Genomic DNA, 14,342 nt, shown 5'->3' with positions numbered 1-14,342 from the left:
ATTGCTCTGTAGCATAGTAGCATAGTTGAAGGGCTGGTATTGTGATAGCCCCTGCTTCACTCCTTCCCTCAAGTCTCTCCTCGTTCTGGAGATAAGGCACTGCACCTCTGTGTTCTCCAAACTCGCATTCCCACTCTGCCCCCAAGAAAACTCATGTGGGAAGAAGGGGACAGATCAGAGTATACCTCCTTGTTCACCTCCTGCCCAGGCCAGCTCCTCAGCCCTCTGTCTTGCCCCTTCATCCTCCCCTCTTCCCCCTAGCATCCAAACAAGCTAAAAATAATCCACCTCTATAAAGCTCTCCCCAACCATCTCCCTCCTGACCTGGAAGCAGCACTGCCGGGTCTCTGGTCTGATTCCGAGGTCCTTGCTCCATTTTGAGTTGTTTTGTGCAGGGTGAGAGATAGGGGTTTAGTTTCATCCTGCTGCATATGGATTTCCAGGTTTCCCAGCACCATTCATTGAAAAGGCTATCTTTTCTCCATTGTGTGTTTTTGGCACCTTTGTCTAGTATGAGATAACTGTATTTATGCAGGTTTGTCTCTGTGTCCTCTATTCCTTATCATTGATTTACCTGTCTATTTTGGTGCCAATACCATGCCATTTTTGTTACTATTGCTTTATAGCATAGTTGAAGTTCTGGTATTGTGATACCCCTTTCTTCACTCCTTCTGCTCAGGATTGTTTTGGCTATTCTGGGTCTCTTATTCTTCCAAATGAATTTCATGATTGCTTACTCTATTTTTATGAGGTACATCATTGGGATTTTAATTGGAATAGCATTGAATCTGTATAGCACTTTTGGTAGTATGGCCATTTTGACAATATTAATTCTGCCTATTCAAGAACATGGGAAATCTTTCCATCTTCTAAGGTTTTCTTTAATTTCTTTCTTTAGTTTTCTGTAGTTCTTATTGTAGAGGTCTTTCACCTCTTTTGTTAGACTGATTCCCAAGTATTTTATTTATTTATTTATTTTTGAGACTATTGTGAACGGGGTAGTTTTCCTAATTTCTCTTTCAGAGGGTTTATCACTTATGAATAAAAATGCATTAGATTTATGAGTGGTGATTTTATATCCCGCTTCTTTGCTGAATTCATTTATGAGTTCTAGACGTTTTCTGGTGGAATTTTCCGACTCCTCTAAATATAGAATCATGTCATCAGGAAAAAGTAGGTCCAAATCTTCATCATGTCGACTTAGGACCAGAATTCCTTAACACAACTCCCAAAGCACAAGAAATAAAAGCAGGAATCAATAATTGGGATAGATTCAAACTAAAAAGCTTTTTCTCAGCAAAGGAAACAATCAACAATGTGAAGAGAGAGTCTACAGAGTAGGAGAAAATCTTTGCCACACACACTTCAGAGAGAGCACTAATCTCTAGAATCTATAAAAAACTCAAAAAACTTTACACCAAGAATACAAATAACCCAATGAACAAATGGACTAAGGAAATGAACAGACACTTCACAGAAGAAGATCCATAAGCAATCAACATATATATGAAAAAATGTTCAACATCTCTAGTAATAAGAGAAATGCAAATCAAAACTACCCTAAGATTCCATCTCATCCCAATTAGAATGGTGGTTATCAAGAATACAAGCAACAATAGGTGTTGGCGAGGATGTGGGGAAAAAGGTACACTCATAAATTGTTGGTGGGGCTGCAAATCAGTACAGCCAATCTGGAAAGCAGTGTGGAGATACCTTAAAAAACTTGGAATGGAACCACCATTTGACTAAGCTATCCCACTCCTTGGTCTACACCCAAAAGACTTAAAATCAGCCTACTATAGTGATGCAGCCACATCAATGTTCATAGCTGTTCAATTCACAGTAGCCAGATTGTGGAACCAACCTAGATGCTCTTCAACTGATGAATGGGTAAAGAAACTGTGGTATATATACACAATGGAATATTATTCAGTCATAAAGAAGAATAAAATTATGGCATTTGCAGATAAATGGATGCAGTTGGAGAATATCATGCTAAGTGAGATAAGCCAATCCCAAAAATAAAGGCTGAATGAGTTCTCCGATAAGTGGTTAATGATACATAATGGGGGGTGGGAGGGAGGCAAGAATGGAGGAAGGATGGATTATATAAAGGGAAAAGAGGGGTGGGCAGAGGGTGGGGGGAAGGAAAAATAACAGAATGAGACAAACATCATTATCCTATGTACATGTATGATTATGCAAATGGTGTGACTCTGCTTCGTGTACAACCAGAGAAACAACAGTTGTACCCCATTTGTGTACAATGAATCAAAATAAAAAATAAAAAATAAGAAGAATCACATATGATTATGTTATTTAAAGCTGAAATCTAGAGAAAGAGTTAATCAGGCAAAGGATGTGATTGTGTATTTGTCTAATTGTGTGTTTGTGTGGCCTTTCTGGTATGGACTACAACATATTCAAGGGGGACAAGTACTCATTGTAAGAAACCCAACACACACACATCCATGAACTGAAATCAAAACTTAATCAAACAGTTCTTGACTCTTGATGTGGGCTGAGATTTATTATCCATTTCTTTTTTAAAAACCAAGGGTTACAATTCCCTGCTGGATTTTACTCTGGTCACTAGTGTGTGTGAGCTGTGGTTTGAAAACACTGCTCTAGTTTGCTTGTTCACTTTGTTCTCTCCAGCGGGTTGTTTACCAGGAGTCAGAAATGCTGGTACCCAAACCTATTCATGCCAGTTGTATTGGCGATTGCTATCAGGGAATTGATTGCAATGAAAGAGGAGGAGAAGAAGAGAGTTGTTTCTATGAAAACCAAGTTGAAAGTGTGGGAAAGACTCAAAGAAGGTGAAACGATCAGAAAAAAATCCCTCAAACTGGAGTGCCTTGTCACAGTTGATTCTCCAGCGCTGTCATCACAGTTGGCGCGTCACAAGCATCCATAATAATAGCTTATATTTTTTGAGGCCTTACCACGTGTCAGATGCTCAGTTAAGTGCATTTACTTCCTCAATCCACATGGCAGCTCTAGGAAGTGGTGTTATTTTTATTCCCATTACAGATGACAAAACTGGAGATTCGACAGGCGAAGTATCTTGTCCAAGATTGCACTGAATGTCAGAGTTGGAACTTAAATCCTGGATGTCTGACTTCAAAACCTTCAAGTTTTGTTTGTCTGACTCTAGATGACACATCTTTGTATCTGGGATGCAGACACACAGAGACTTCTCTGTTTGGAGCTTCCCACCCTCTTGCCTCTCAGAATGGCAACTGGCAGACCAGGTTAATGAAGAGCAGTCTCCATGGCAACAGGAGAGGGCGGAAGAAGTATTTTTTTCTGAATGAGAAGCCTTCCCTTCAGTCTTGCTTGGAGGGTGGATTGAGGGTGGGAGCAAGTCTCCACACAAGCAAGGCAGATTCCTAGATGAGAGGCAGGGTTCAGGGGAAGGCAGTGGAAGGATGTAATTGGGGTGAGGAACCTCACTTGGGCTAAAGGCCAGGGAGGTTTCCCTAAGTATGTGCAGTTTTAGCTGAGGAGTTAGGGGGCTGATGTTGGGGGTCCCGAGCACTGCCATATTCCAGGACAGGACAAAGGCTGATAAGAATAGAGAGCAGGACTGAGGGCAGGGGTACAGGTAGAGGCCTGTAGGCCAGGGGAGGAGTTAAGAGTGTATCCTGAAGGTAGAGGAGGGGAACTGGACCAACTAGAGTTGTGTGTGAATAAGGTCCTTGAGAGACTGGTTTGGGGGCCAAGGGATTGCCAGGGGTCAGCCTGGTAGTGGACCTTCCTTTCTCAGCAGTGGACCTAAGCTCCCTGCCATTGGCACCCATGGCCCTTTCCTTTTTTCCTGCAGCTCTTCCAGCCAACTGAGGGTCAAATCTATTATTCTTACTCCTAAATTTCACTGTGATCTAAGAGTGCCTCTTGACCCTTCTTCAGAGGGAAGCGATGGAAACAGCGGGAGAGTTTCAAGCATTGTGAGATGAGGCACGATTAGGTCCCTTTCTCCCATTGTGAATTCAGTCACAATAGAAAAATTCTCCCAATAGAAACTCTAGAATAATGCATCCTTACAAAGCAAATACCCAAGTAACCAACCCCCAGGTCAGGGATGCTGTGTGTTCTACTTCCCCCACTAGTGGTTTATGGTGATCACTTTTATTTTCCTTTGAGGTTGTTCTGAGTATCCATTTTATCTTCTATTCATGCATACCCTCTAGGTTGCTGCGTGGTTGGAAAAAGAAAGGAAGAGAAGAGGGAAGGGTCTTTGCATCTTCAGGCAGGCACAGAGACAGGCCCTGGGGTAGGGGTGGTCTGAGCCCTCAGAGAGCGTTTCCTGGAGGGATCAGGCTGGGTTCTCTGGCTCTGACCAGTTGACCTACATTTGGCTTCTTGCAAACCAACAGCTATTAGTGGAAGTTAAGAATTTCAGGGGTACTGGACTTTGGGGTCACGTTTATAGCTCCAGGTCTCTCAACTTCATGGAGAGGTTGATAGGAGAGGCAAATCTTCTGTTTCAGCTGAAAAAATGGATTGAGAGAGGATGGGAGAAATTCAAGGCCTCAATGTCAGTAAATAAGAATTAAAATAAGTAATTCAGTCCTTTGAGTTGAGCTCTGTGTGGTTCCTAGCTCTTCTTATGTCTGCCTGTGGCAGATCCTCTGTTCCTTTCCTCCATAACAAGTCAACCTCCAGGAGAGAGTGGGGCGCCTCCTTCAGCCTCACGGCTCAGGAGAGCATGGTTAATCTTACCACTAGGTGGCGCCAAACACCAAGTCTTCACATTAAATTGTCAGACCCTGAAACGGTGGGGGTGGGGGAAGCTCTACCAGGGTCCCAGGGCCCAGGACTGAAGACTTCCAAAAGGGCTACAGAGCACCTGATATGGTGGCACACACCTGTAATCCCAGCAATTCTGGAGCCGGAGGCAGGAGAATGGCAAGTTCTAGGTCAGTCTCAGCAATTTAGCAAGACCCTCAGCCATTTAGGGAGATCCTGTCTCAATAAAAAAAGAAAAGGACTGAGGATATAGCTCAGTGGTAAAGTGCCCTTGGATTCAACCCCCATTTCCAAAAAAGTAAAAACAAAGCAAAACAAAATAAAACAGCTGCAGAGGACACCTCAACTTTTCTGACTTGCCTCTGTCTCTTGTGACTCTAAGTTCTTGCCCAGCCAGAAACCTGCATCTCTCCCCTCTGACCACATCTCAACCTCAGATAGAGGGGAGAGGAGGAAAAGGAAAGAGGGAAGAGGGAGGGTGGTGGAATCAAAGGCAGCAGCACCCTGGTTTGGGGTCCAAAGGGACTTAGAGTGTAGGATTAGGGTCTTTACTCCCTGGACCAGGCAGAGTGAAGGGGACTTCAGGTCTCCCTTCCTCTTCTCCTTGGTGGCCTCCAGGCCTTTCCTGCTTGCTTCTCTCTCCCCTGTCTTCTTTAAGAAAGCTTAGTTGCCCTCCTTCCTTCTTGGGGTGGCAGAAAACCAAAGCCTGATACAATAACGGTAGGTGTCAGGCAGGGGCTTTGCATCAATGTGAGGGGTCACCCTTGGGGCAGAAGAAGGCTGCCCGCAGTGACCAGAGGAACCCTGACAAACCCCCTCTCCTGACTTCCTTCCTTCATCCACACCCCTCCCCCCAGGCAAATCCCCACATGTCTCAGCGGCTTAAGTGTCTTCCCATTTGGGTGAGATTATCCCAGCCTGGGCTGGACGTCTCCTTCCACCTGCAGCCATGGACACCACCATGCTCCTGAATGTGGAAGGGGTCAAGAAGACCATTCTGCATGGGGGCACGGGGGATCTCCCAAACTTCATCACAGGATCCCGAGTAAGTGTCCCCTCCCCACCAGATGGGGGCCCATGGCAGCCTTTCACCTTCCTGCTGTGCCCACTGCACTACTGATAGCTTTCAACTTTGCCCCCAAACAGGCTGGCAGGCCCTTCCTGGAATTGTCCACCTCAGGCATCTGAGATGCTCTGAGCTGGTACCCCATTCATAAGGTATTTTTAATACTTGGCAGGTTAAATTTTAGTGTGGGCAGAGAGGAGGGGCTTTGGGGAATTTTCTGGAGTCCTAAGTGTTGAGTGAGAAGGAAGGGTCCTTGGGGTCATGGTGTTGGTCCCCAATGTCTGGTGGCTGATTGATGTGTCTGTGGCCCCCTGGAACTTATTTAAGGAAGGACTTTCTGACATGCAGAGCAGCAGAGAGAGGGAATGGGGTCCTTTGGGAGAGAGATGTGGACTCCTTGTCCCTGGCAGAAGACAGGTAGGGAGGAGGCTCTGCAGTTTGAGGTGCCTTATCAGCTTATCAGGTGTGGGTGAGCTGACCTCTGAGGACATCCATGGGGGTCTCCAGCAGTGGGGGCTTCTTCTGGAACTTGGGAGGTGTGTTGACCAGGGTCCACTCTCTTGGTGGCCAGGTGACCTTTCATTTCCGCACCACAAAATGTGACGAGGATCGCACAGTGATTGATGACAGCAAGCAGGTGGGCCAGCCCATGAACATCATCATTGGGAACATGTTCAAACTTGAAGTCTGGGAAACCCTGCTGACGTCCATGCGGATCAACGAGGTGGCAGAGTTCTGGTGTGACACCATCGTGAGTAATCCACGTTGACCGGTTCCCCTATCCAACCACTTTGGAGAGCGGTGGCATTTCAGGAAGCTTGGGGGTGGAAACCAAACTCTCCAAGGCAAATCCCACATCCCCATTCCCTTCCACTTTAAATAAGATGTCTCCAATCAAAAGAGTAGTCCCTTTAGTGACAACCAGGGCCATGACTGACTGAGGGTGTGTGGGAGTGCTATGCCCTCTGGAAGTGAGCCCACCCACTTTACAGTTCTTACTTTTGGCACAACATTTTAAGATCCTGGAGACTTTTGGTCATTGGTCACTTTCCCCCTCTTTCCTACTCCTACCAACATTGCAAAACAATTTTTTTTCATATTTACGGCACTCTTAGAAATTATCCTTAGAAATTAGGCTCCTTGTTCTGTAGCCCAGATAGAAATGGCAAAACTCATAGACCAATAAACAAACATCCCTATGGAAACTTTCAAATATACACAAAAGTCAAACTGAAAGCATAATGAGCCTCCAAGTCCCCAGCACCTGATGCATCAACCCATTACCAGTCCTGCTTTATCCACCCCTGAGGCACTTACCTCCCTCATCCCACAGGGTTAAAGCAAATTCCAGACACCAGTCATTTCTTCGTAAACACTGAAATGTGTATCTATAAAATACAAGAATATTTTAAAAACATAACCACAATGTCATTATTAAAATCTTTCTAAAACTTGAATAATTCCTTTATGTCACTTAATCTCCACTTAGAATTTCTCTGTTTTTTTTTTTTTCCCCTCTCGTTTATTTCTTGCAAGAAAATGAGGTTGGTTTGTTCCATCTGGATCCAAAGTTCATATATAGTGCTTTATTGATATGTCTTCCAAATCTTTTGTTATCTGTGTGATTTCCTCCTATTCTATTTTTTAATTTGGGTTTGTTGGAGGAACAGGGTCAGTTGTTCTGTAGAAGTTTCACATTCTGATTTTCTCATTGTTTTCTATGGAATTGTCTATCCTGTTCCTCTATTCCCCATACTTTTGTTCAATTGGGAGTTTGGTCTACAGGGCTTGATAAAATTCAGGTTCTTTTGTTTTTGCAAAAGTATGTCATGGATGGTACTGTGTACCTCTCATTGGGAGGCACACCATGTCTGCTTTTCTTACTGTGACATTAAGATTGATGGGTGGGCTCAGGAGTTGACAACCAGATCCATCCATTACAAAGCTCCTCCTTGATTTTCACTATTTATGGTGGATGTACATATGCCTTATTTCAACAGGGGCTAATGACCTTTTGAAAGAATAATTTGGGAGAAAAATAAACCTGCACTTGACCTCTGTTCTGTCTTCATAGCTGTGTGACCTGGGGAGGTCCTTCCTCCCTTTTGTCACTCTATCACCTCATCTGTAAATAAACGCAAGCCTAAGTTCAAGGGTTCTTTTGGGGATTCCATGATGCTACATCTATGAGACTAAATCACAGTATGTACAGGGCAATCGAAAAGCTGGGACTATAATTTTGAGTTAGAAAAATTGTAAACATTAACTCCTTCATTTTACTAAAGATGAGACTTAAGTCTCAGAGAGAGAAAGTCATGTGACCTGGGTCAAACAAATTGAGGGACTGGATCCAAGTGGGGCCCTTGGTCCCTCATTCCTTATCCAGTGCATGATACTTAAGTGTCTAATAGAGTCAGGCTGCAATTCCATCCTCTACCACTAGGTAATCCCACCCAACATATACCACTCATTACTAAGCAAATATCAGTTGAGCATCTTTTCTTGGCACTAGTTCCTTTGTTATTCATCCTGATGTTTTCTAACTTTAAAAAATCATTTTATTTTTATCACATTAAGATTTCATAGAATTGTATTTTTCTGTGATTTTAGTTTAAAATTACATCTGTCAACTGTTTACAATGAGGAGCTCCTGAAATTTTATATGGGTATGCACCTTTAACTTAGGCCATATGTTTGACGGGCCTTTGTCACCAACAACCCCCTCTCCATAAGATATATGTTTACTAGCACAGAAGAGCTGCATGCATGGAGCTGTCAATAAATTCTTGATTAGTTGATTGACTTGTTTGTAAAACTACAAGCTGCTGTTCCTCCTACACTTTGGGAGTGGCCCTGGGTTTTCTGTGGTGTCTGTGTTTTTGTGGCCACATTAATAGTCACATGGGTGCACTGCCCATCTCACAGGCTGGACACATTTATACCATAGTGATTTTTGGTTTTCCCACATCTCCTCCCAGCCCACAGATGACTGCACATGCACACATAGCCATACATAACTTCCTGGGTTATTTGTCCACCTTTACATCCACATTGTGTCTGTCTATCCATCCATCTACTGAGGCCTCAATTAATCCATCCTTTCCTTCAACCAATGTTCATTCATAGTCTCATCTTCTGTCTCTAGGCCTTCACCTCTGCATTTCTCTTCTTTCTTCATCCATCCATCTACCTGTTCACTCATCCATTCATCCATCCATTAATCCATCCATCTATGCAATTGGCAAGTCTTCACTGGGCACCTGATTTGACTTTTCTGGGTGTTAGAAATGAAACAGGCAAACTCCCTAGCCCTCAAGGAATTAAATTTCTAAAGGAGGAAGAGATATCTAGACCATTATAATGTGGGGCATCCAGTGTTCTGACATAAGTAGCAGGGGCAGAGTGCTTTAAAGCTGCTAAAGAGGAACAACTGACTGCTTTAGGGTCTTGGAGGGACTTCTTTAAGAAGATGACATTGAAGCCACCGTGCATGCCTGTAATCCTATGGCTCAGGAGGCTAAGGCAGGAGGATCTCGAGTTCAAAGCCAGCTCCAGCAACTGCGAGGCCCTAAGTAACTCAGTGAGACTCTGTCTCTAAATAAAATACAAAATTGGGCTGGGGATGTGGCTCAGTGATCGAGTGCCACTGAGTTCAATTCCTGGTATGAAAAAAAAAAAAATGAAGATGACATTGACATTGACTTCCATCCTAGGAAGGAGGAAGTAAGGGTGGCATCCAGGCTAGGAAATGTGAGAAGGCTGGGCGTGGTCCTTTTAGTCAGTGCTTCTCCTCTGTGGGCATCTCTCTGCCCAAGAACCTGAATATCAGGAGTACTAAGCAACCAGTGTGACAATCAGCTCTGTTTGAGAAAGGACCAAGGAGACCTGGTCTTCCCCACCAGTCACATGTGTCATTCCCTGCAGAGTCCTTGCCTGGACAGTCCCCACTGGATGACTTTGAAGTTTAGGTCTCTGTCCCTCCCTCCCTTCCCTAAACCAGAGGGACAGGATCAGTGAGGGGTTCTGGAATGTATTCCTCCCTCTCCTGGTGAAGAGATGGTCTCCATGTAATCTGTTGCTGGTGCCCAGCCTTGTGTGGCCTGAGATTGCAAACTCAAATTCCATGAGGGGCCAGAAACCTTGGTGACCCTGTCTACAGGGGGCAGCTGCTCCTCAGCTCCACCTGGATAGCTGCCATATAAAAGGGGCAGGGCCCAGTGTGACAGGACAGTCCGTAGGCCAGAAATCGGCATGAGCCTGTGAAATCTTCCAAAGTAATCACTGAAAACTAATTTAAAAGACAAAAACAGCAAAATGACCATGAAGGATAAGACAAAGTCAATCTGCGAGGTGAATATGGCCTACGACACTTCAGTGTGCACCTTCCAGTACAGAAAGGTTCTCAGACAGAGCCAGGCTCTGGCCCTAAAGCTCCCTGTCCCCCGCTGCTGTTCCAGTGGGCTGAGTGAGTCCCTCACTCACTTTGAGGGTAGCATCCCACAGCCCACTGGTGATGTCCAGGGGTCCTGGTTCTGCCAGGAGGCAGGTGTTCAGGAAGATAAGGCCTTGGTCTGAGGGCATGCCCAGACAGTCTGGTCCACAGCTCTCACTCTGTATGCTATGGGACAGGTCTGGGGAACTGTGGCCACTGTGTCAGGGCCAGGAGCACCCCTCCCAGTGGCAAGCTGGTCCTGGGGCCACTCCTTCCCCTAGGCCAGCCTTAATCCTGCAGGCTCAGCTGCCATCTGGCCGTGGCTCTCAAAGGGAGTAGAGGGCATTCTGGGCTAATCCAGGCAGGTGGGGGCGGGGAAGGTGACCCTCATCTCCATGCTCTGTCCCTTCACTTTCCCAGCACTGAGATTTGCTGGAGCTGTGCTTGGGAGCCTGGAATGGGCCACCTCAGAGCCTGGCCAGGGATGTGGGCTCTCAGAAAGCATAGTCAGGGAAGCCGAGGTGCCAGGGCTGATTCCTGCATCCAAGGGCGGCAACCCCAGCTCCCAGTGGCTGCCATGAGCCAGACCTATTCTGCACCACCCCCTTTAATCCCTACAATGACTCCAAGACTTCACAGGACAACTAAGAGAACTGGGGTTCAGGGAGGCTGTGATCTCTCACTCTTGGCCTGTGGCACTGCTAGGTTGCTCTGGAGCACTCTTGGAAGTGAGACCCTGTCCCTCCATTGCTACACACTGTTCTCCCTGTGAGTCATGGGCTTAATAAGCTCAGGATCTCCCTCGAGGAGAGATGTATGATAGTCAACCACAAGGACCACAAAGAGACAAAATGAGTTTAAGGTCATGGCTTAGGGAACTGGGTTGGAATCCTGGCTTTGTCATTGGCTAGCTGTGTGAACTTGAGCAAATTGCTTAACCTCACTGGGCTCTAGTTTCCTTATCTGTAGAATGGGGATGTTAGCAGCATCTCCCTGATTGGATTATTTTAAGGATTCAAGTTGTTAATAAGTGTAAGATACTTTGACTAACGTACAGTTGAACACAGTTGTTATTGAGGTGTAGTGGGACGGTGGATTCTGCCGGGAAGGGAACAGACTGGGGGTTCTTCATGGCCCAGCTAGCTCTGAGCAGATAATCCAGGTGCTACCCATCTGTCTCTCCACAGCACACAGGGGTCTACCCCATCCTGTCCCGGAGCCTGCGGCAGGTAGCTGAGGGCAAGGACCCCACAGAGTGGCATGTCCATACGTGTGGGCTGGCCAACATGTTCGCCTACCACACACTGGGCTATGAGGACCTGGACGAGCTGCAAAAGGAGCCACAGCCTCTGATCTTTGTGATCGAGCTGCTGCAGGTGGGACCTTGGGGTTGGGAGGACAATGGGGCTGTCCCAGTACCAGAGGGGGACTGGGGATAGGAGGCATCATGGGAAGCCCCAGCCCTACTTGCCTCTGGACCTGGCCTATTTCTCTCTAGAGAACAAGGAAGTGTTTAAAAGTCACAGAAGAACTGGGATTTAGATAGAAAAATCGCTCTGCTTTTTCCAAGAGAAAAGTCCATTTGGAACCAACTTAAAAGAAATGTGATTTGTGTTTATTTGAGAAGCATTTTTCTTCTACTTCCATTTTTTGTTTTTAAAAGTTTAAGACCACAACCTCCTGCCTGGCCCCTGTGTTTTGTGGATTCAGACTTGGTTCTTGAAGAATCTGGGAGAGGCTGCATGGAACTATCCACACCCTCCCACCCACACCTCAGAGTGATTGACAGCACATGTTTGCAGAGCTGTGGGGGAGAAGCAGGGTCAGGTCAAGACCAGGTCAGGACCCAGCTTATGGCCAAGGCTGAGGCTCATCCTCCAGCTAAATGGGCAAATAAAAATAAAAGAGAGAACTGTGTCAAATAAACGTCTTTACAGGCTTGCTCAAACAATTGTGCACTGCACAAGGGCATCCCTTCTAAGGTCCTCATTATAGACACAGTACATTTGTATATGTATAATGACAACTTTCCAGCAGATGGCAATAAGGTGTCTCCTTGTAATGCAAGGAGTATCCATGACAGTTCTGAACACTGGAAGTAAGTGTTCTGATGAAGGTGTACCTTTTCCTAATTTGTACAGAGTATTGATTTAGGGCAGGGCCCTGGGTCTTGTTGCTTCCTTCCCCTGTTCATACGTATTTGACCAGCAAGCTTGATTCTTTGAGTACACTGCACTGTGGGTAATATTGACTTCAGGGAGTCGTGCTGGGTCCACCTTCCCTGGTTGCTGCTGAAGTGCGGACTTTTGGACTCCCTGCCTCACTGACTCGCGGCTCTTGGATCAGGTTGAGGCCCCGAGCGAGTACCAGCGGGAGACGTGGAACCTGAACAACCAGGAGAAGATGCAGGCAGTGCCCATCCTCCATGGAGAAGGAAACCGGCTCTTCAAACTGGGCCGCTATGAGGAGGCATCCTCCAAGTACCAGGAAGCCATCGTGTGTCTGCGGAACCTGCAGACCAAGGTGGGAGGCTGCTCTCTAGGGCGGGAGATGGGGTTAGCTCCGGAGTAGTCCTGCTCTGGCTGTGGTGGATTGGGGAGGAGGGGTCATTTGGCCGCCGGAACTCATGGCTGATTTTCTGCACGGGGCAGGAGAAGCCCTGGGAGGTGCAGTGGCTGAAGCTGGAAAAGATGATCAACACCTTGATCCTCAACTACTGCCAGTGTCTCCTGAAGAAGGAGGAGTACTATGAGGTGCTGGAGCACACCAGCGACATCCTCCGCCATCACCCAGGTGCGGGCAGCGGGGCGGGGTGTCCCAAAGGGTGGAGGGCTGTCTGGCCCAGGGCCACACAGTCACCTGCAAAGACCTTTGCGTACTTCTCTCCCCATCCCGTTGAAGCCCCAAACTTGTCTGCACCCAGCAGGGCTTCCCCAAACATGCAACGAAGGTATCCCGGGTGATGGACGTGGGTGCTCACTGTGGGAGGTATTTTAATGTGCATTCAGACACACACTCCAGTAGCTCACCCGACTTGTGATTTTATGGAATAGTCATTAGACTTTTTAAAGAGGAAGGCAATCAATTCTGAGAAAGATAACAAATCCATACTAGTACCCAGGGTGCGGGGACATGGCAATATTGGTGAAGAAGGTTTTTGAAAAATTTTAACAGTAACAGCATCAAAAGCGCATGCGCCAGGCACTAAGTCCTCTTTTTAAGATTACCTTACTTCATCATCCCCATAGTCACCGTGTGGGGTAGTGTCGGTATAGGACCTGAAGATTCTACCATTTGGGGGAGCCCCTACCAGGAAAAGAAGACAAAACTCTGAATGTTAAATTAGTTACAGGTCTTTGAAAAGATCCATGCAAGGGACAGGAACCGGGACTGTGGTCTTTAGCGTCATCTCCTTTTTATAGAGGAGGAAACAGGCCTGGGATGCAGGGAGGGGCTGTGGCTGGGGCGGGGTTCCGGGTTTTGTAAACCCCGCAGCGGGGTGCAGCGCGATCCTCCCTGCAGGCATCGCGAAGGCCTACTACGTGCGCGCCCGGGCTCACGCGGAGGTGTGGAACGAGGCGGAGGCCAAGGCGGACCTGGAGAAAGTGCTGGAGCTGGAGCCGTCCATGCGCAAGGCGGTGCACAGGGAGCTTAGGCTGCTGGAGAGCCGCATGGCCGAGAAGCAGGAGGAGGAGCGACTGCGCTGCAAGAGCATGCTGGGCTAGGCCGCCCGAGCTGTGGAGCTGCGCGGCGGGGACCCCCAAACCCTTCCTGTCTCAGGCGCTCTGGCCGCAGCACTGACCCCTCTGTGTCCTGCAGCCTGCTGGGCACCCAGGCAGGAAGAAGATAGCCTGATCGTTTCTGTTTCAATTGACCAGGGTTTTGATTTCACTTTTTAAAATGTAAAATTATTTTTTGAGGACTGGGGCTGTAGCTCGGTGGTATACACACACACACACACACACACACACACACTTACTCACACACACACACACACACACACACACACAGAGAGAGAGAGAGAGAGAGAGAGAGAGAGAGAGAGAGAGAGAGAGAGAGAGAGAGAGGTACTGGGATTGAACCCAGAGTTAC

General features: G+C 46.8%; 1 protein-coding gene across 1 annotated transcript; it reads left to right on the top strand.

Moving 5' to 3' along the window:
- The first annotated feature begins 5,701 nt into the window (after positions 1 to 5,701).
- On the top strand, positions 5,702 to 13,975 carry Aipl1 (aryl hydrocarbon receptor interacting protein like 1). Its single transcript, XM_047547275.1, has 6 exons — positions 5,702 to 5,797; positions 6,390 to 6,569; positions 11,438 to 11,626; positions 12,597 to 12,773; positions 12,902 to 13,043; positions 13,773 to 13,975. The coding sequence occupies exons 1-6, from the start codon at positions 5,702 to 5,704 to the stop codon at positions 13,973 to 13,975; spliced, it is 987 nt and encodes a 328-aa protein (XP_047403231.1).
- Positions 13,976 to 14,342: the final 367 nt, after the last annotated feature.

Source organism: Sciurus carolinensis, chromosome 3, assembly GCF_902686445.1.
Source record: "Sciurus carolinensis chromosome 3, mSciCar1.2, whole genome shotgun sequence".
NCBI classification, from domain to species: domain Eukaryota; kingdom Metazoa; phylum Chordata; class Mammalia; order Rodentia; family Sciuridae; genus Sciurus; species Sciurus carolinensis.
This window is presented reverse-complemented; position numbering and strand designations above follow the sequence as displayed.

Excerpts from the sequence above, each read along its gene's own strand:
- Aipl1 (XM_047547275.1), top strand. The coding sequence starts at position 5,702 with ATGGACACCACCATGCTCCTGAATGTGGAAGGGGTCAAGAAGACCATT. Across the intron at positions 5,798-6,389 it reads ACTTCATCACAGGATCCCGA|GTGACCTTTCATTTCCGCAC; the intron begins GTAAGTGTCCCC and ends CTTGGTGGCCAG. Across the intron at positions 12,774-12,901 it reads TGCGGAACCTGCAGACCAAG|GAGAAGCCCTGGGAGGTGCA; the intron begins GTGGGAGGCTGC and ends TGCACGGGGCAG.